Source organism: Arvicanthis niloticus (assembly GCF_011762505.2).
Source record: "Arvicanthis niloticus isolate mArvNil1 chromosome Y unlocalized genomic scaffold, mArvNil1.pat.X SUPER_Y_unloc_1, whole genome shotgun sequence".
Lineage (NCBI taxonomy): Eukaryota > Metazoa > Chordata > Mammalia > Rodentia > Muridae > Arvicanthis > Arvicanthis niloticus.
In genome coordinates this window covers 564,440-584,951 of record NW_023044978.1, presented here as the reverse complement: position 1 = coordinate 584,951, position 20,512 = coordinate 564,440, and the positions used below count along the sequence as shown (strand labels likewise).

Here is a 20,512-nt window from a genome sequence, read left to right as displayed (position 1 = left end):
TGAGGACAAGGGTACACAAACTGGAGAGATACACAACCTCAAGGACATGCTGGATGTGAAGGAGCGGAAGGTCAATGTTCTCCAGAAGAAGATAGAAAATCTTCAGGAACAACTAAGAGATAAAGAGAAGCAGATGAGCAGCTTGAAAGATCGAGTCAAATCTCTACAGGCGGACATGACTAATATGGACACAGCTCTGACAATGCTGAAGGAGGTTGTTGCAGACAAAGAGCGGACAATTGAACATTTAAAGGAGCAGCAGGACAGAGATGAGCAAGAGAAGCAAGAGGAGATTGAAACCTACAAAAAAGATATTAAAGACTTGAAAGAAAAGGTCAGTCTATTGCAAGGAGACCTCTCAGAGAAGGAGACTTCTCTCTTGGATCTCAAGGAACATGCTTCTTCCCTGGCTTCCTCAGGACTAAAAAAGGACTCACGGCTCAAGACCTTAGAAATTGCTCTTGAGCAGAAGAAGGAAGAGTGCCTAAATATGGAGAGATCTAATCGAACTCTAAAGGAGATGTTTAATAGGCAAAAGGAATCAATAAGAACCCCTAAAGATAGATTATATACTGCTTTATTAACCTTAAATTTTTTGAATGCTAATGAACAAAACACCACAGCCTCTGAGAGACATTGGATGGTGGAAAAAACTACTGAACTAAATCAACCTGTTTATATTAAGGATATTTTGATGTCAGACTGGAAAGTGGGAAATGTGTTATACTGGAGGAGAGGTTATGTTTTCGTTTCCACAGGAATAGAAAAGCTGTGGGTTCCTTCCAAGTTGATAAAGATCAGAAGTGATAAAGGGAGACCCCCAGAAGACCTCATCGATGCAGAAGAAAAGGGAGATTAACACAACCAACCAAATAGGTGATGTATATATGGTGTTGTTTATGTCTCTTATCTGAAGACAGCTCTGGAACTGGCTGGGACTAAAATGTCTAATACAAAGCCAAGAACATTTAATTGGGTACTAATTTCTCATGATTTAATACATGCCATCCTTTATGAGGGCATGTATACAAAGTTATATTATAGTTTGATTAAGTGATCAAAGTAACCTGAAGACGGGCAGTTGCCTTTCTTTATTGATCTTCATTGACCAAGCTGTGTGCCCTACATGCTCCATGTGAATGTCTTTATAAAACTACCTGCTGCTTTTAAGTTATATGTTACAGGATGAAAGAAGAGAAACACAGCCCTAGCAAGATTCATACTCAGGGATGCTGAGACTCCAGGACCTTCTAATCTAGCTTAGTGCTTGATTCTACTGCAACTACATCGAAGCTGTGTCTTTTAAGGACTTGCTTCTAGAACTTTTCCAGAACAGCCAGATTGCCTGTCCAGCCTTTCTGACTGTCACAGTCATGGTGTCAGCTAAGCTATGAACTTTCTCAGCACATAGTGATTTCAAGGCAAATGATGCCAGCTAGCTCTCTTTGACTAATTCAATTTTTCTATTTCCCTTTGGGCCCCCAGATGGGAATTCTTCGCCCCAATTCAGCTGGAAGCAGACAAAAGGAGATCATCATCCCAGTTTCTTATGTTGGGGTGGATGGTTCTGGTTACTTTAGAAATTATACATGTGTTGTCATTTAAAGAATACTTTACAAATGTAGCTTCGGACAGGGAGGGAACTAGAGAGCTTAATCTCAGGGATTTCTACCTTTCCTGTCCTCTTCTCTATCCTTCCTTCTTAGGTAAAACAGAGGGAGGAAAGAAAGGGGGAGGCATAGTAATATCATAGAAATAGACAAATAGGGTTAGGTTAGCAAATTTACTCTTAAGTGAAACATTACATAGGTATATCTTACATTGGTAGAAATCTTTATGATTGTTACAAGGTTGAAGTTATAATCTCTTATATTGGTATAGAATTTATTTTGTACAAATTTAGGGTTTTCACTGGTATGAGTTTCTTATTGATATAAAAGTGGGATTAATATTTTTACTCTCATATAGGCTTTGTGCCTGTATAACTCATTTAGAAATACAAGGCTTAGACCTAGTCCTTTTAAAACATTTAAAAAAAAAAAAAAAACTCATTTGAGATGGTTGGCTTGTGAGTCAGGGGCCTACAGCAATTGCATGGCTCAGAGCTTACTGTTAGGGTGTTTTCTAGATTTTAATTAGAAATAGTGGAAAAGAATTAACAGACAACAGTTCAGATTGCTTTACATAGATAGTTGGTTTTCAAAAATGTCAGAAGTCCACAGAATTGATGTTACAAGCATTCCTGTATAAACATTCATTTTATTAGAGACCTGTCTGCTCCTGACAGCTTCCCTGTCTTGGAATCTAAGAAGAAATTGAACATCTGTGAAGTTACTCCAGTTGTGGTGAGACAGCCACTGGGCAAGAATTGCCTCTTTTCATCTACAGATGAAATACTGTGCAGAAAAAAGACACACTTGCAGAATAGTTGACTGATTATATCTGCCAAGACAGAGTAATCAGCCCTTAGTAATTCTGCATCACTAAGGTCTGTCAGGTGACTCTTCTTATCTGAAGATTTGATGCTCCAACGTTCTGTAGTATAGGGACTTTCCAAGTGTTCAGCGGTTTTCGCTGAAAATTGGCTAAGTTTTAGAAGCTATGCTTAGTGCTTCCCATACTTTCAGTTAACCCAGTCATTCTGGATTTCTGACGGGGTTGAAAACCTATATAGTCTCATAGCCAATACTTTGAGAGAAAAGATCTGAGTGGATGGTTTTCAGCTGACATTCATTCTGAAGACAGGACATAAGCCAGGTTCAGAACTAAGTCTTTTAGTTGAGAGAGATGGCAGAGGTTCTATTTAGTTAACAAAAATGATGGACTGGGTAGTAGGCCTATCTTGTACTTTAACAATTACAACATGGTAATATAGTTTGTGTTCAATTTATATCTGAGAGAAAAGAGTCTTTTAATTGGACAAAAAGAGGGAAGTGTTGTGGATAGCCCTAGCCTTTTGTTTTCATGGTATTTCCACTCCTGGGAGGGGCTGCAGAGAAGGAGTGAATCTTGTGAACCTTCTATCCAATTGAATTTGTAAAATAAAGGCTAGAGCCAGTGATTGGGCAGTAGAAGGGGAGGTGGAGAAAAAGGGGAGGAGGGAGAAGAGGATTTGCCAGGGGAGAGGCAAGGGAGAAGAGAGAGCTGGATAAGGAGAGGAGCTGTTGGAGCCGTTGGTGGAAGGACAAAGAGGAAGAGAAGAACATGGCTTAGAAAACTGCAGGTTTTAAGGAATCTCACAGCTGGGGAATAGAGTAGTACAATGGTAAATCTGCCCAATCCAAGGCTTGCAGTTTATAATCATAAATATTGAGTTGTGTTTTCCTTGACCGGATGTGTTTGGGTCAGAGATTTACCACAACACTTAATGTTCATGTTGGCCTGAAATATTCCCTTTTATCAATGTGGACTCATGCCTATTCCTTCTTCTAAGGTTTCAATAGAAATTGTTCTGTCACTATTGTATGCTTGATATAGTCACAACTTTCTTGGCTTATTTTCAACCTTTTTCACACTACATATATTTTTTTTGGTTTGAGATATGTAAGTACATTTATTGATTTACACCCAGAATCTCACCCTTTCCCTCCCATTTGTTTTTTATTTTTATTTTTTATTTTTATTGGATATTATATTTATGTTTCAGATTCTATTCCCTTACCCCATTCCCTCCACCACCCAGAAACCCCCTATCCCATACCACCTCTTCCTGCTTCTATGAGGATATGCCCCCACCTAACCCACACTCCTACCTCCCCACCCTCAAATTCCCCCCCACTCAGTGTTCAGCCTTCATGGGACCAAGGATCTCCTCTCCCACCTATGCCCAAGAAGGCCATCCTTCCCTACATATACAGCTGGAGTCATGAGTCCCTCCATATGTGCTCCTAGGCTGATGGTTTAGACCCTGGGGAGCTCTGGTTGGTTGGTATTGTTGCTCTTTTCATGGGGCCACAAACCCTTTCAGCTCCTTCAGTCTTCTTTCTAACTCCTCCATTGGGAACCCCTTGATCAGATCAATAGTTATTCATGCTACATATATTCTAAGACATTCCTTCTTTGAAGAGAGGGACCTTGGACTTGTTTCATCTGTCCAACGGCTTCATAGATTAAAGTTAGTTAGCCATTCACATGTTGAAACAATGTAGCACTTTCTGCTTGTCCTTCCACATATTTCCCAAAAATTAGATGTATATTCCAAACCCTGAAAAATATTTCAAAGCCGATCAAACAATACTGAAACATTCTCTGCTCCACAAGGTATTTACATGTTGTCTAATGGGAAGTGATCTTTCCTATTTTATTGAATGTAGCCAGACATTTTTCTCCATGGACAAATAGGTATATAGTTTCATTTTTGCACATAGTTTCTCAGAAATTCAGCTTATGACCGGGAGCTTCAACATCCTTATCCCTATAAAATCTGCCATACTACCTTTTTGATGAAGGGCAAAAATACCTTTTTGATGAAGGGCAAAACAGTTCTTCTATTTTCTGTGAAAAGGCACTCAGGTCTTTCCCCATATTACACAAGAGGATTTGGACATTCACAATGAATCATTCCACAAACCAGGCCTGTATGATCAAGGAAAAACAACAGATCAACCATCTTCCCAGCAAAACTCCTACTTACAATTTCTAATTTCAGTGGCCTTGGAAGTACTGTTCTTACCCAGGGGGTCACAGAGTACACTTTTCTGAGGTCCCAAACAGAATAATGTCAAGTGAAGGGTAAGTCAGACTATGTTCTTCATTCTGGACCCTCATTCAGAGATGTCCTGAGCTATATTCAGAGGATTGGGTGGATGGACATTTATTTGAGGAAGATACTGAGCCAGAGATGATTGCATTAAAGCCTCTTAGAAGACATTTGAGATTGCTGCTACTATGCCTGCCTTGGACATTCAGAAAATGTGTATTCTTGATTGTGAGCTTCTGAAAGAGTGAGTCCTCAAAACTTACTGTAATTCTCAAGTATCAATAAACCTTTATCTTCTCCTCAGTAAACCTTCAGTCATAAGAGTAAAAGAGAATGAAAATATTTCAAACAATCCTCAGGGCTTATATCTCATTCTACTGTTGAACTACTAACAGTCTGCAGCAGGGGAGACTATCACCTCTTCTGCAAGTAGAAAATCTGGATGTTTCCATCTACCCAAAGTAATCTGAGTATTTTCTTTAACTAAAATGACTTTTAGATTATTCCCTCTTTCTATTACTCCCCAACTATTCTTCTCACCAAAATGATCACAGACCTGCCTGTTCTAATAGAGAGCTACAGTCCACCAATATCCAAATGGTTCTGAGAACTTCGAAACATGTCCACACATACAGACCTGCCATACATAGCAGGCTGTTCTTGAACTCAATCATAGAGTTTAAACACTTCCTCTGCTATTCAGAAAGGTATGCAACAACAGGTCATCTCAGAGGGTGTTATTCTTTTTAATCACTTTTCCCTGAAACAGGGTTTCACTGTGTAGACTTGGCTATTCTAGATCTATCTCTGAAGACCAGGCTGGCCTTCATCTCAGAGATCTGCCTGCCTGTGACTAATGAGTCTTTGGATCAATGGTTTATGCACTACTACTCTGGTTGATAGGTTGTGTCCCACTTATGTGTAGTGCCTGTGGAAGCCAAAGGAGGGTACCTGTTCCCATTCAACTGAAATGAAAGTGTTCTAAACCACATGTGGGTCCTGTCATTATAAACTAGGACTTCTGGAAGAGCAACCAGTTTTCTTAACTTCCATGCTATCTCTCAAGGTCCTTAAGGTGGTCTTGAATCAAAGAAAAAGCAACAGCTACTTAAAAAGGCAACTTTCAATAATTTGTTAACAAATCTAGACTGAAAATCTGTAAGTCACTAAAATCTGGACTGTAATTTCCAAGATCTTGGTAAAGAACCATACCTGTTGTATATGTTATAGTCAGTGATCTAAGTGCTTACATGGAAAAAGCCTTATGAGATCAGCTAAGGACCTTGATGAATATTTGATGACATTACACAAGAAAAGAAAATTGTAAATGCCCTTTGCAACATACTAAACAATGTATCCTTCTGTTTTTAATTATCAAGATTAATTTTACCTATATACTTTAATCTAATTTGTAAATATTATTTTTCAATAAAATCTTTCAACATCTAAGGTAATATACAACCTTACTTTACAAACTTTAGAAATGCTATACAGCACATTTTTTCTCTTGCAAAATCCGTTTTTATTTGTTTTCTTTGCTATTATTTTTAATTGGTTATTTTATTTATTTAAATTTAAAATGTTATAATCCTTCTCAGTTTCCCCACTGTAAACCTCCTAACCACTTACTCTACCTCCTGCTTTTATAAGAATGATATCTCACTAATGCTCTGACTCCTGCCTCCCCACTTAGCATTGCCCTAAGTGAAGGCATCTGGTCTCAACAGGACCAAGGGCCTACCCTATCATTGATGCCAGATAATGCAGCCCTCTTCTTCATATGTGACTGAAACCATAGGTCTCCCCCATGTGTACTCTTTGGTTGGTGGCTTAGTCCCCGAGAGCTCTGAGGTGCCTGGTTAGTTAATAATGTTACTCTTCCTATGGGGTTTCAAAACTCTTCAGCTTCTTCAGTGCTTCTAACTCTTCCAATGGAATTCCCATGCTCAGTCCTATGGTTGGCTTCAAGTTTCTGAATTTGTATTGTATTGTCAGGCTCTGGTAAAGCATCTCAGGGGACAGCCAAACCAGGCCCCTGTCAGGAAGTGCTTACTGGCATCAGCTATAGTGTCTGGATTTTATGTCTACATATGGGACAGATTCCTAGGTGGGGTAGTCTCTGAATGACCTTTCCTTTTGTCTATCCTCTACTCTTTGTCCTTGCATTTCCTTTAGACATGGACAATTCTGGATTAACATTTTTGAGATGGGTTGGTGGCTCCATCTTTCAAATAGAAGCTGTGCCTATTTTCCAGATATGGTTTCTCTCTCTCTCTCTCTCTCTCTCTCTCTCTCTCTCTCTCTCTCTCTCTCTCTCTCTCTCTCTGTCTGTCTTTTCTTGGGTATTTTAGCTAATATCATCCATCCTGGGAGCCTGTTGCTTTTCTGGCATCTGGGACTTTCTGTTGGCTACCTCCAGTTCTCCATACCCTACTGCTATACCCTTCTTTTCAGTTACCTGACCCTATGTATTCTCCCCATTTCCTCTCAAACCAGATCCAGCCTCCTTTATCGCCCCCCACTTCCTTTCTTCTCTCTACCGCCCATGATAATTTTGTTCCCTCTTATAAGTAGTACTGAAGCATCCACACTTTGGTTTTCCCTATTCTTGAGTTTCTTATGATTTGTGAGTTGTACCATTGGCAAATATCTACTTACCAGTGTGTGCACACCAAGTATCTTCTTTTGTAACTGGGTTACCTAACTCCCAATGATATTTTCTAGTTTCATTCATTTGCCTGTGAATTTCATGATGTTATTGTTTTTAATAGTTGAGTAGTACTCCATTGTGTAAATGTACTACATTTTCTGTATCTACACCTCTGCTGAGGATTTCTGGGTTGTTTTAGCTTCTGGCTATTATGATTAAGGCTGCTATGAACATATTAGAGCATGTGTCTTTGTTATATATTGGGGCATCTTTTGGGTATTTAACCAGGAGGAATATATAGCTAGGTCTACAGGTAGATAAATTTCCAGTTTTATGATGAACCACCAGACTGATTTCCAGAGTGGTTCTTACCAGCTTTCAATCCCACCAGCAATTTGGGAGTGTTCCTCTTTCTCTACATCCTCATCAGCACCTGCTGTTTTGGATCTTAGCCATCTGGACTGGTATTGAATCTCATGGTTGTTTTGCTGTGCATTTCCCTGATGACTAAGGATATTGAACATTCCTTCTGGTGTCCCATGACCATTCAATATTTCTCAGTTGATAATTATTTGTTTGGCTCTGTACCAATTTTTAATAGGGTCATTTGAACTCTGAAGTCTTCTTGAGCTGTATGTGTATATGGGATATAAACCTTCGGTCAGATATAGGTTCGTAAAGATCTTTTCCCATTCTGTAGGTTTCTATTTTGTCCTGTTGACAATGCCTTTTGCCTTGCAGAAACTTTCTAATTTTATGTGATCCCAGTTGATGTTAGAACCTGATTCATTGGTGTGCTGTTCATAAAATGTTCTACTGTGCTGATGTGTTCAAGACTCCTTCTTACTTTCTCTTCTATTAATCAGTATTTCTGGTTTTGTGTGAAGGTCCTTGATCTACTTGGTCTTGAGCTTCGTACAAAAAGATAAGAATGGATCAATTTGCAACATTTTTTGAATATGTTTTCTTTCTTTCCACTGTATGATTTTGGCTTCTTTGTCAAAGATTATATGAGCATAAGTATGTGGGTTCATTTCTGGATCTTCAATTCTATTCCATTGATCTTCATGCCTGTCTCTGTACCAATGCCTTGAAATTTTTATCACTATTACTCTGTAGTACAGTTTGAGATCAGGGATGGTGATTCCTCTGGAGGCTCTTTTATTATTAAGAATGGTTCTCCCTATTCTAGGTTTTTTATTATTCCAAATTAATTTGCAAATTGCTCTTTCTATCTCTATGAAGAATTGATTTGGAATTTTGATGCATAATGCATTGAACCTGTAGATTGCTTTGTGTAAGATGGCCATTTTTACTAAGTTAATCCTGCCAATTCAGGAGCATGGGACATCTGCCCATCTTCTGAGATGTTCTTTGTTTTCTTGCTTCAGAGTCTTGAAGTTCTTGTCATACGGATCTTTCACTTGCTTGGTTAGATTCACTCCAAGATATTTTAAATTATTAGTGGCTATCATGAAGAGTGTCATTTCCCTAATTTGTTTCTCAGCCTGTTTATCCTTTGAATAGAAGAAGGCTACTGATTTGTTTGAGTTAATTTTGTATCCAGCCACTTTACTGAAGTTGTTTAGCAGGTTTAGGAGTTCTCTGGTGGAAGTTTTAGGTTCACTTAAGTATACTATCATATCATCTACAAGTAGTGAAATATTGACTTCTTCCTTTCCTATCTGTATCCCTTTGATTTCTTTTGTTGTCTAATTGCTCTGGCTAGGACTTCCAGTACTATATTGAATAGATGGGGTGAGAGTGGGCAGCCTTGTCTAGTCCCTGATCTTAGTGGGATTGCTTCAAGTTTCTTTCCATTTAGTTTGATGTTTGCTAATGCTTTGCTGTATATTGCTTTTACTATGTTTAGATATGGGCCTTGAATTCCTGTTCTTTCCAAGACTTTTTACATGAAGGGATGTTGAATTTTGTCAAATGCTTTCTCAGCATCTACTGATATGACCATGTGTTATTTTCTTTGAGTTTATTTATGTAGTGGATTACATTGATGGATTTTATATACTTCTCTTTGTTTCTTCTTGGTTGATTTCAGCTCTGAGTTTGATTATTTCCCGTCATCTCCTCCTCTTGGATAAATTTTCTTCTTTTTGTTCTAAAACTTTCAGGTGTGCTGTCAAGTTGTTAGTGTATGCTCTCTCCAGTTTCTTTTTGTAGGTACTTAGAGCTATGGGCTTTCCTCTTAGTACTGCTTTCATGGAGTCCCACAAGTTTTGGTATGATGTGTCCTCCTGTTCATTACATTCTAAAAAGTCTGTAACTTCTCTCTTTATTTCTTTCTTGACCACATCATCCTTGAGTAGAGTGTTGTTCAGTGTCCAAGTGTATGTGGGCTTTCCATTGTTTTTGTCATTATTAAAGACCAGTCTTAGTCCATGGTGGTCTGATAGGGTACCAGAAATTATTTCAAACTTTTTGTATCTTTTGAGGCCTGTTTTGTGACCAATTATATGGTCTATTTTGGAGAAGGTACCATGAGGTGCTGAGGGAAAGTTATATTCTTTTGTTTTAGGGTGAAATGTTCTGTAGATGTCAGTTAAGTCCATTTGGCTCATAACTTCTGTTACTTTCATTGTGTCTCTGTTTAGTTTCTGTTTCCGTGATCTGCCTATTGCTGAGAGTGGGGTGTTGAAATCCCCCACTATTATTGTGTGAGGTTCAATGTGTGCTTTGAGCTTTAGTAAAGTGTCTTTTATGTATGTGGGTGCCATTGCATTTACAGCATAGATGTTCAGAATTGAGAGTTCATCTTGGTACATTTTTTTTTTTTTTTGACGAGTATGAAGTGTCCTTCCTTATCTTTTTTGATTACTTTTTGCTGAAAAACAATTTGATTTGATATTAGAAATGCTATTCCAGCTTGTTTCTTGGAACCATTTGCTTGGAAGATTGTTTTCCATCCTTTTGAGGCAGTGTCTGTCTTTGTCATAGAGGTGTGTTTCCTGTATGCAGCAAAATGCTGGGTCCTGCTTATGTATCCTTTCTGATAATCTTTGTCTTTTTATTGGAGAATTGAATCCATTGATATTAAAAGATATTAAGGAAAAATGATTGTTGCTTCATGTTATTTTTGTTATTAGAGATGAAATTGTGTTTGTGTAACTATCTTCTTTTAGGGTTGGTGGAAGACTTATTTCTTGCCTTTTCTAGGTTGTAGTTTCCCTCCTTGTGTTAGATTTTTCCATCAGTTATCCTTTGAAGGGCTGGATTTATGGGTAGATATCGTGTAAATTTGATTTTGTCATGGAATATCTTGGTTTCTCCATCAACAGTAATTGAGAGTTTTGCAGGGTATAGTACTCTGGGCTGTCATTTGTGTTCTCTTAGGGTCTGTATGATATCAGTCCAGAATCTTCTGGCTTTTGTAGTCTCTGGTGAGAAATCTGGTGCAATTCTTATAGGTCTGCCTTTACAGGTTAATTTGCCTTTGCCTTTTTCCCTTACTGCTTTTAGTATTTTTTTCTTTCTTTTTTTTTTTTTTTTTTTTTTTGTATATTTGATGTTTTGATTATTATGTGATGGGAGATATTTCATGTTTGGTCTAATCTATTTGGGGTTCTGTAGGCTTCTTGTATACTCAAGGACATCTCTTTTTTTGGGACTATGGAAGTTTTCCTGTATAATTTTGTTGAAGATATTTACTGGCCCTTTTATTTGGGAGTCTTCACCCTCATTTATACTGATTATCCTTAGGTTTGGCCTTCTCATTGTGTCCTGGACTTCCTGGATGTTTTGTCTTAGTAGCTTTTTGCATTGTGCATTTTCTTTGACAGTTGTGTCTATGTTTTCCATGGTATCTTCTGTGTATGAGGTTCTCTCTTCAATCTCTTGTATTCTGTTGGTGATGATTGCGTCTATGACTCCTGATCTTTTTCCTAGGTTTTCTATCTCCAGGGTAATCTCCCTTTGACATTTCTTTATTGCTTCTATTTCCATTTTTAGATCCTGGACAGTTTTGTGTAATTCCTTCACCTGTTTGGTTGTGTTTTCTTGCATTTCTTTAAGGGCTTCTATCTGTTTACTTGTGTTCTCAAATTCTTTGAGAGTGTTGTTTATGTCCTTCTTAAAGTCCTCCATCATCATTATGAGAAGTTATTTTAATTCTGAGTCCTGCTTTTCTGGTGTGATATGGTGTTCAGGACTTGCTATAGTGGGGGAAGTAGGTTCTGGTGATGCCAAGTAACTTTGGTTTCTGTTGTTCATATTCTTACACTTGCTTTTTACCATTTGGGTAGCTGTAGTGCTCATTGCAGTCACTAGTTCTGACTGGAGTCTGCCTTTCCAGTTATCTTGGTTTTGTCAGAACTCTTTGGGGTCCGGATGACTCTATGATCCTGAGCTCCAGCTGCTCTGGGTACAGTGGCTGGTCTAGGATATTTCAGGATATGGTGTCTCCACGGTAGTAGACCAGCTAGGTGTTTGCTGCTCTAAATGTAGTTGCTCCTGTAGGATGCTTCAGGATATGGTGTCCCCTACTCTGCAGCTCTGTGGGCCATGTCCTCTCTAGGATGCCTGCAGCTCTGTGGTCCTTGACCTCTTTTGGGTACCTCTGCAGCTCTATGGTCTGTGACCTCCCTAGGGTACCTCTGGACTCAGATTCCAGAGGGGAGCAGATCAGCTGGGAGACTGCTCCAGCCACCATTATCCGGGCAATGGGTCGAAGGGGATTGGTTCTCCACAGTGGCAGGGTCTGGATGCCAGGTGCACTTTGGGGGCTCAATACTGCCAGTTGTGCTTCTAAGGCCTAGGGCAGTGTGCGGGTTCTCCTACCTGCTGTTATGTGGTTCGTGTCCTCCCTAGTGTGCCTCCAGACTCAGTTTCCAGAGGGGAGCAGATCAGCTGGGAGACTCCAAGGATGGTTTTGTTTAATTTCTTCATCTGTTTGGTTGTGTTTTCTTGCGATTCTTTAAGAGCTTCTACCTGTTTACCTGTGTTCTCCTCAAGTTTTTTGAGAGTGTTATTTATGTCCTTTTTAAAGTCCTCTATCAACATCATGAGAAGTGACTTTAATTCTGAATCCTTCTTTTCTGTTTTGATGTGGTATTCAGAACTTGCTGTGGTAGGAAAATTGCATTCTGGAGATGCCAAGTAACTTTGGTTTCTGTTGTTTACATTCTTACTCTTGCCTTTTGCCATCTGGTTAGCTCTAGTTCTACCTGCACTCACTGGTTCTGACTGGAGCCTTATTTTCCAGTTATCTTTATTGTGTCATAACTCCTCAGGGTCCAGATGTCTCTGTGATCCTGTGACCCTGAGCTTCAGCTGCTCTGGGTACAGTGGCTCCCCTAGGTTATCTCAGGATATGGTGTCTCCATGGTAGCAGACCAGCTAGGTGTCGGCTGCTCTAAATACAGTGTTTTCTCTAGGATGTCTCCAGATAAGATGTCTTCATAGGAGCAGACTGGCTAGATTTTTGCTGTTCTGAGTTTAGTCGCTCCTCTATGATATCTCAGGATATGGTGTCTGTTGCTCTGAGTTCAATGGTTTCTCTAGGATGCCTTGGGATGTGGTGTTCCCTGCTCTACTGCTCTGAGGTCAGTGGCCTCTCTAGGATGTCTCAGTATGTGGTTTCCACAGGGGAGCAGACCAACTGGATGTCTGCTCTAGCCACAGGGATCCAGGTGAGTGGCCGAAGGGGAGTGGTGTCCTGCAGGGGTGGGGTTTGTGTGCCTGGCAGGCTCTGTGGGCTTTCTGCTCCCAGATGTATCTCTAGGTTGTAGGGCTGTGTGTGACTGATCTTACCTGCCACTCTGAGGTCACTGGCCTCTCTAGGATGTCTTGAGATGTGGTTTCCACAGGGGAGCAGACCAGCTGAGTGTCTGCTCCAGCCACAGGGATCCAGGCCAGGGGCAGAGGGGGCCTTTGATTTCTTTCTCCAGAGGCTTGAAGTTCATGTCATACAGAACTGTCCTTGCTTGGTTAGGGTCAAACCAAGATATTTTATATCACTTGTGACTATTGTGAAGGATACTGTTTTCCTAATGTATTTCTCAACCCATTTATCCTTCAAGTTGTTGAAGGCTACTGATCTGTTTGAATTAATTTATTTATCTAGTCACTTTACTGACATTGTTTGTCAGATGTAGAAATTTCCTGGTGGAATTTGGGGTCACTTATTATATTATCATATCATTTGTAAAAAATGATATCTTGACTACTTCCTTTCCAATTTGTATCCTTTTGACCTCCTTTTTTTTTTTTTGTCTAATTACTCTGGCTAGAATTTTGAGTACAATATTGAATAGATAGGAAAAAAGTGTGAACCAAATGTATTTAACAGATATCTATAGAACATTTCACCCTAAAACAAAAGAAAATATCTTTTTCTCAGCCCTCATGGTGTGTTCTCTAAAACTGACCATATAATTAGACACACACCAAGCCTTAACTAATACAAAAAGATGAAAATAATCCAATGCATGCTATCAGATCACCATAGATGAAAACTAGTCTTCAATAACAACACAAACAACAGAAATCCCACAAACACCTGGAAATGGAACAACTCCCTACTCAGTGGTAACTTGGTCAGAAAAAATAAAGAAAATAATTAAAGACATTTTAGAAATTATTGCAAACAAAGACACAACAGACCCAGTCTTATGGGATACAATGTAAGCAGTGTTAAAATAAAAACGTATAACCATATGCCTCTATAAAGAAACAGGAGATTCATATACTAGCAGCTTAACAGCACATGTGAAAACTCTAGGGGAAAATGGAGCACATACACCTAAGAGTAGACAGAAGAATATAATCAAACTCAGGGCTGAAATCAACTATATAGAAACAAAGAGAACTATACAAAGAATCAACAAATCCAGGAGCTGGTTCTTTGAGAAAATCAACAAGATAGAAGAATGCTTAGCCAATCTAACAGGATGGCACAGAGACAGTATCCAAATTAATGAAAACAGAAATTGAATAAATTTAAAAACCATCAGATCCTACTACAAAAGTCTATTCCCAACAAAACTGGAAAATCTAGATTAAATGAATGGTTTCACACAAATATCAGATTCCCAAGTTAAATCAAGATCAGATACATCATCGAAACAGTCCAATAACCTCTAAGAAAATAAAAGTAGACATTAAAAGTCTGCCAACCAAAAAAAACCAAACAAACAAAAAACAAAACCAGATCAGTTGATTTTAGTGCAGAATTTTATTAGAATTCTATCAGACCTTCAAAGAAGACCTAATACCAATACTCTTTAAACTATTTTAAAAAATATAAAAGAAGGGAACATGATCTGATTCATTCTAGCCAGCATTACCAAACCAAACCAAGAAAGAGAACTTCCGACCAATTTCCTTTATGAATATTAATGCAAAAATACTAAATAAAATTCTTGCAAAACGAACCCAAGAACACATCAAAATATTCACTCACCATGATCAAGTAGGCTTCATCCCAGGAATGCAGGGATTGTTCAATGTATGGAAAACCATAAATATAATCCACTATATAAACAAACTCATAGGAAAAAACCCCACATGATCATATCATTAGATGATGAAAAAGCCTTTGATAAAATGCAACACACCTTCATGTTAAAAGTCTTGGAAAGATCAGGAATTCAAATTCCATACCTAAACATAACAAAAGCAATATATAGCAAATCAATAGCCAACATTGATCTAAATGGAGAAAAACTTGAAATTTTTTCACTAAAATCAGGGACCAGACAAAACAGCATTTTTAAAGGGGCTAAGGATTTAGCTTAGATGTCCCAATGCCTCTGTAGCATTCCCAAAGCCTGAGGGTTCAATCTTCAGCACTACACAGTGAGTTAAAGGTCAGTTTAAGGTACTCAAGACTATGAAAAAGTAAAACAAGTGTAAACAATAAACCTAGCAAATTTCTTCTAAGCAATAAAAACATTTTTTAAAAATTTGTTGTCTGATGCTTTTGTGATATAATTTTCCAAGCTCTTAAGATCTAACATGACCTGTTTAAACACCATATTCTGCTTCATATAAGAGTGATTTGTCAGCTCGCCCCTCCTGCAGTCTGAGGCCTGCTGGTAAGTGCACCCAGGAGCCCCCCAGACACATTTTGGGGGATCCATAGACCCATAGCCAGCGCTAGCACGCCCCTTCCACCGCTCGCCCCTCCTGCAGTCTGAGGCCTGCGGGTAAGTGCACCCAGGAGCCCCCCAGACACATTCTGGGGGATCCATAGACCCATAGCCAGCACTAGCACGCCCCTTCCGCCGCTCGCCCCTCCTGCAGTCTGAGGCCTACGGGTAAGTGCACCCAGGAGCCCCCCAGACACATTCTGGGGGATCCATAGACCCATAGCCAGCGCTAGCACGCCCCTTCCGCCGCGCGCCCCTCCTGCAGTCTGAGGCCTGCGGGTAAGTGCACCCAGGAGCCCCCCAGACACATTCTGGGGGATCCATAGACCCATAGCCAGCGCTAGCACGCCCCTTCCACCGCTCGCCCCTCCTGCAGTCTGAGGCCTGCGGGTAAGTGCACCCAGGAGCCCCCCAGACACATTCTGGGGGATCCATAGACCCATAGCCAGCGCTAGCACGCCCCTTCCGCCGCTCGCCCCTCCTGCAGTCTGAGGCCTGCGGGTAAGTGCACCCAGGAGCCCCCCAGACACATTCTGGGGGATCCATAGAACCCATAGCCGGTGCTAGCACGCTCCTTCTGCTGCTTGCCCCCCCTCCGGCCTGAGGCCTGCAGGGTCTGAGCCCCAGACCAGACCTCTACCAGGTCTGCAGTTGTGTGGACCCCAGATTCCACCTGAAACATACTGGAAGGTCCGCTCAACCCAGAGCCACAGAGGAACAACTGAACTCAGAGTGTCAGACAACATACCCTGAGATATCCAAGAGGAGACACTGCACCCAGAACAGCAGACATCTAGCTGGACTGCTACCTTGGAGGCACCATATCCTGAGGCATCCTAGAGATACCACTGTAATCAGGGCAGCTGGAAAAAAATCACAAAGACATCTGGACTCCTAGAAGACCAAACAAAAGCGAGACAACTGGAAAGACAGGCTTCAATCAGAGACAGAAGTACAGGTAACACTAGAATTAACCAGATGGCAAAAGGCAGGCGCAAGAACGTAAGCAACAGAAACCAAAGTTACATGGCATCATCAGAACCCACTTCCCCCATCATAGCAAGCCCTGAACACCCCATCACACCAGAAAGGCAGGATTCAGAATTAAAATCACTTCTCATGATGATGATAGAGGACTTTAAGAAAGACATAAATAACACTCTCAAAGAACAGATAGAAACCCTTAGAGAGGAAACACAAAAATCCCTTAAGGAATTACAAGAAAATGCAACCAAACGGGAGAAGGAATTAAACAAAACCATGCAGGATCTAAAAACGGAAGTAGAAACAATAAAGAAATCACAAAGGGAGAACACCCTGGAGATAGAAAACTTAAAAAAACGATCAGGAGTCATAGATACAAGTATTACCAACAGAATACAAGAGATGGAAGAGAGAATCTCATGTGCAGAAGATACCATGGAAAACATTGACACAACTGTCAAAGAAAATGCAAAATACAAAAAGCTAATAACCCAAAATATACAAGAAATCCAAGACACAATGAGAAGGCCAAACCTAAGGATAATAGGAATAGATGAGGGGGAAGACTCCCAACTTAAAGGACCAGTAAATATTCTCAACAAAATTATAGAGGAAAACTTCCCTCACCTAAAGAAAGAGATGTCCATAAATATAAAAGAAGCCTACAGAACTCCAAATAGTTTAGACCAGAAAAGAAATACTTCCCGCCACATAATAGTCAAAACATCAAATGTACAAAACAAAGAAAAAATACTAAGAGCAGTAAGGGAAAAAGGCAAAGTAACATATAAAGGCAGACCTATAAGAATTACACCAGACTTCTCACCAGAGACCATAAAAGCCAGAAGATCCTGGACTGATATCATACAGACCCTAAAAGAACATAAATGTCAGCCCAGACTACTATACCCAGCAAAACTCTCAATCATTATTGATGGAGAAACCAAAATATTCCATGACAAATCCAAATTTACACAATATCTCAACACAAACCCAGCACTTCAACGGATAATTGGTGGAAAACTCCATCACAAGGAGGGAAACTACAACCTGGAAAAAGCAGGAAAGTAATCCTCCAAAAACCGTAAAAGAAGGTAGCTACACAAACATATCTCCATTGCCAATAACAAAAATAACAGGAAACAACACTCATTTTTCCTTAATATCTCTTAATATCAATGGACTCAATTCTCCAGTAAAAAGACATAGACTATCAGACTGGATACGTAAACAGGACCCAACATTTTGCTGCATTCAGGAAACGCACCTCTGTGGAAAGGACAGACACTACCTCAGAGTAAAAGGTTGGAAAACAATCTACCAAGCAAATGGTCCCAAGAAACAAGCTGGAGTAGCGATTCTAATATCAAATAAAATCAGTTTTCAACCAGAAGTAATCAAAAAAGATAAAGAAGGACACTTCATATTCATGAAAGGAAAAATGTACCAAGAGGAACTTGCAATTCTCAACATCTATGCCCCAAATGTAAGGGCACCCACATACATAAAAGACACATTACTAAAACTTAAAGCATACATTGCACCCTACACAATAATAGTGGGAGATTTCAACACCCCACTCTCAGCTATGGACAGATCATGGAAACAGAAACTAAATCGAGACACAATGAAACTAACAGAAGTTATGAACCAATTGGACTTAACTGACATCTATAGAACATTTCATCCTAAAACAAAAGAATACACCTTCTTCTCAGCACCTCATGGTACCTTCTCGAAAATAGACCATATAATTGGTCACAAAACAGGCCTCAACAGATACAAAAAGATTGAAATAATCCCCAGCACCTTATCAGACCACCATGGATTAAGACTTGTCTTTGACATGGACAAAAACATCAGAAAACCGACATACACTTGGCAACTGAACAATGCTCTACTCAATGATAACTTGGTCAAGGAAGAAATTAAGAAAGAAATTAAAGACTTTTTAGATTTAAATGAAAATGAGGACACATCATATCAAAACATGTGGGACTCATTGAAAGCAGTACTAAGAGGAAAAATCATAGCTCTAAGTGCTCACAAAAAGAAAGTGGAAAGAGCATACATCAACAACTTGACAGCAAACCTGAAAGCATTAGAACAAAAAGAAGCTAGTATACCCAAGAGGAGTAGACGGCGGGAAATAGTCAAACTCAGGGCTGAAATCAACCAAGTCGAAACAAAAAGAACTATACAAAATATCAACAAAACCAGGAGCTGGTTCTTTGAGAAAATCAACAAGATAGACAAACCCTTAGCCAGACTAACCAAAGGGCGCAGAGACAGCATTCAAATTAATAAAATCAGAACTGAAAAGGGAGACATAACAACAGAAACAGAGGAAATTAAAAAAATTATCAGATCCTACTACAAAGGCCTATACTCAACAAAATTGGAAAATCTGGAGGAAATGGACAATTTTCTAGATAGATACCAGGTACCAAAGTTAAACAAGGAGCAGATAAACCACCTAAACAGTCCCATAACGCCTAAAGAAATAGACACAGTCATTAAAAATCTTCCCACCAAAAAATGTCCGGGGCCAGATGGTTTCAGTGCAGAATTCTTTCAGACCTTCAAGGAAGACCTAATACCAATCCTCTTCAAGTTATTCCATCGAATAGAAACAGAAGGAACACTACCCAATTCATTCTATGAAGCTACCATTACACTCATACCTAAACCACAGAAAGACCCAACAAAGAAAGAGAACTACAGACCAATCTCTCTTATGAATATTGATGCAAAAATACTCAATAAAATTCTCGCAAACCGAATTCAACAACACATCAAAACAATTATCCATCAAGATCAAGTAGGCTTTATCCCAGGAATGCAGGGATGGTTCAATATTCGGAAATACATCAATGTAATCCACTACATAAATAAACTCAAAGAGAAAAACCACATGGTCATATCACTAGATGCTGAGAAAGCATTTGACAAAATTCAACATCCCTTCATGTTAAAAGTCTTGGAAAGATCAGGAATTCAAGGCCCATATCTAAACATAGTAAAAGCAATATACAGCAAGCCAGTAGCCAACATCAAACTAAATGGAGAGAAACTTGAAGCAATCCCACTAAGATCAGGGACTAGGCAAGGCTGCCCACTCTCACCTTACCTATTCAATATAGTACTGGAAGTCTTAGCTAGAGCAATTAGACAACAAAAGGAAGTCAAAGGTATACAGATAGGAAAGGAAGAAGTCAAAATTTCAATATTTACAGATGATATGATAGTATACTTAAGTGAACCTAAAACTTCCACCAGAGAACTCCTAAACCTAATAAACAACTTTAGCAATGTGGCTGGATATAAAATCAACTCAAACAAATCAGTAGCCTTCCTCTACTCAAAGGATAAACAGGCAGAGAAAGAAATCAGGGAAATGACACCCTTCACAATAGCCACGAATAAAATAAATTATCTTGGAGTGAATCTAACAAAGCAAGTGAAAGATCTGTATGACAAGAACTTCAAGTCTCTCAAGAAAGAAATTGAAGAACATCTCAGAAGATGGAAAGATCTCCCATGCTCCTGGATTGGCAGGATTAACTTAGTAAAAATGGCTATCCTGCCAAAAGCAATCTATAGATTCAATGCAATACCCATCAAAATTCCAAATCAATTCTTCATAGAGATAGAAAGAGCAATTTACAAATTCATTTGGAATAACAAAAAACCTAGGATAGCGAGAACTATTCTCAACAATAAAAGAACCTCTGGGGGAATCACCATTCCGGACCTCAAACTGTACTACAGAGCAGTAGTGATAAAAACTGCTTGGTATTGGTACAGAGACAGAAAGGACGATCAATGGAACAGAATTGAAGACCCAGAAATGAACCCGCATACCTATGGTCACTTGATATTTGACAAGGGAGCTAAATTCATCCAGTGGAAAAAGGACAGCATTTTCAACAAGTGGTGCTGGCTCAACTGGAGGTCAACATGTAGAAGAATCCAAATTAATCCATTCTTATCCCCTTGCACAAAGCTCAACTCCAAGTGGATAAAGGACCTTCACATAAAGCCAGGTACACTGAAAATATTAGAAGAGAAGTTGGG

General features: G+C 39.4%; 1 protein-coding gene across 1 annotated transcript in view; it reads left to right on the top strand.

Annotated features, from left to right (window-relative positions):
• The first annotated feature begins 175 nt into the window (after window positions 1-175).
• The window catches only part of LOC117695945 (lysine-specific demethylase 5D-like), a 35,745-nt gene continuing 15,408 nt past the window's right edge, over window positions 176-20,512 (top strand). Inside the window, 1 exon segment of the mRNA XM_076706138.1 lies at window positions 176-282. Within this exon segment, the coding sequence (XP_076562253.1) occupies window positions 176-282 (107 nt within the window).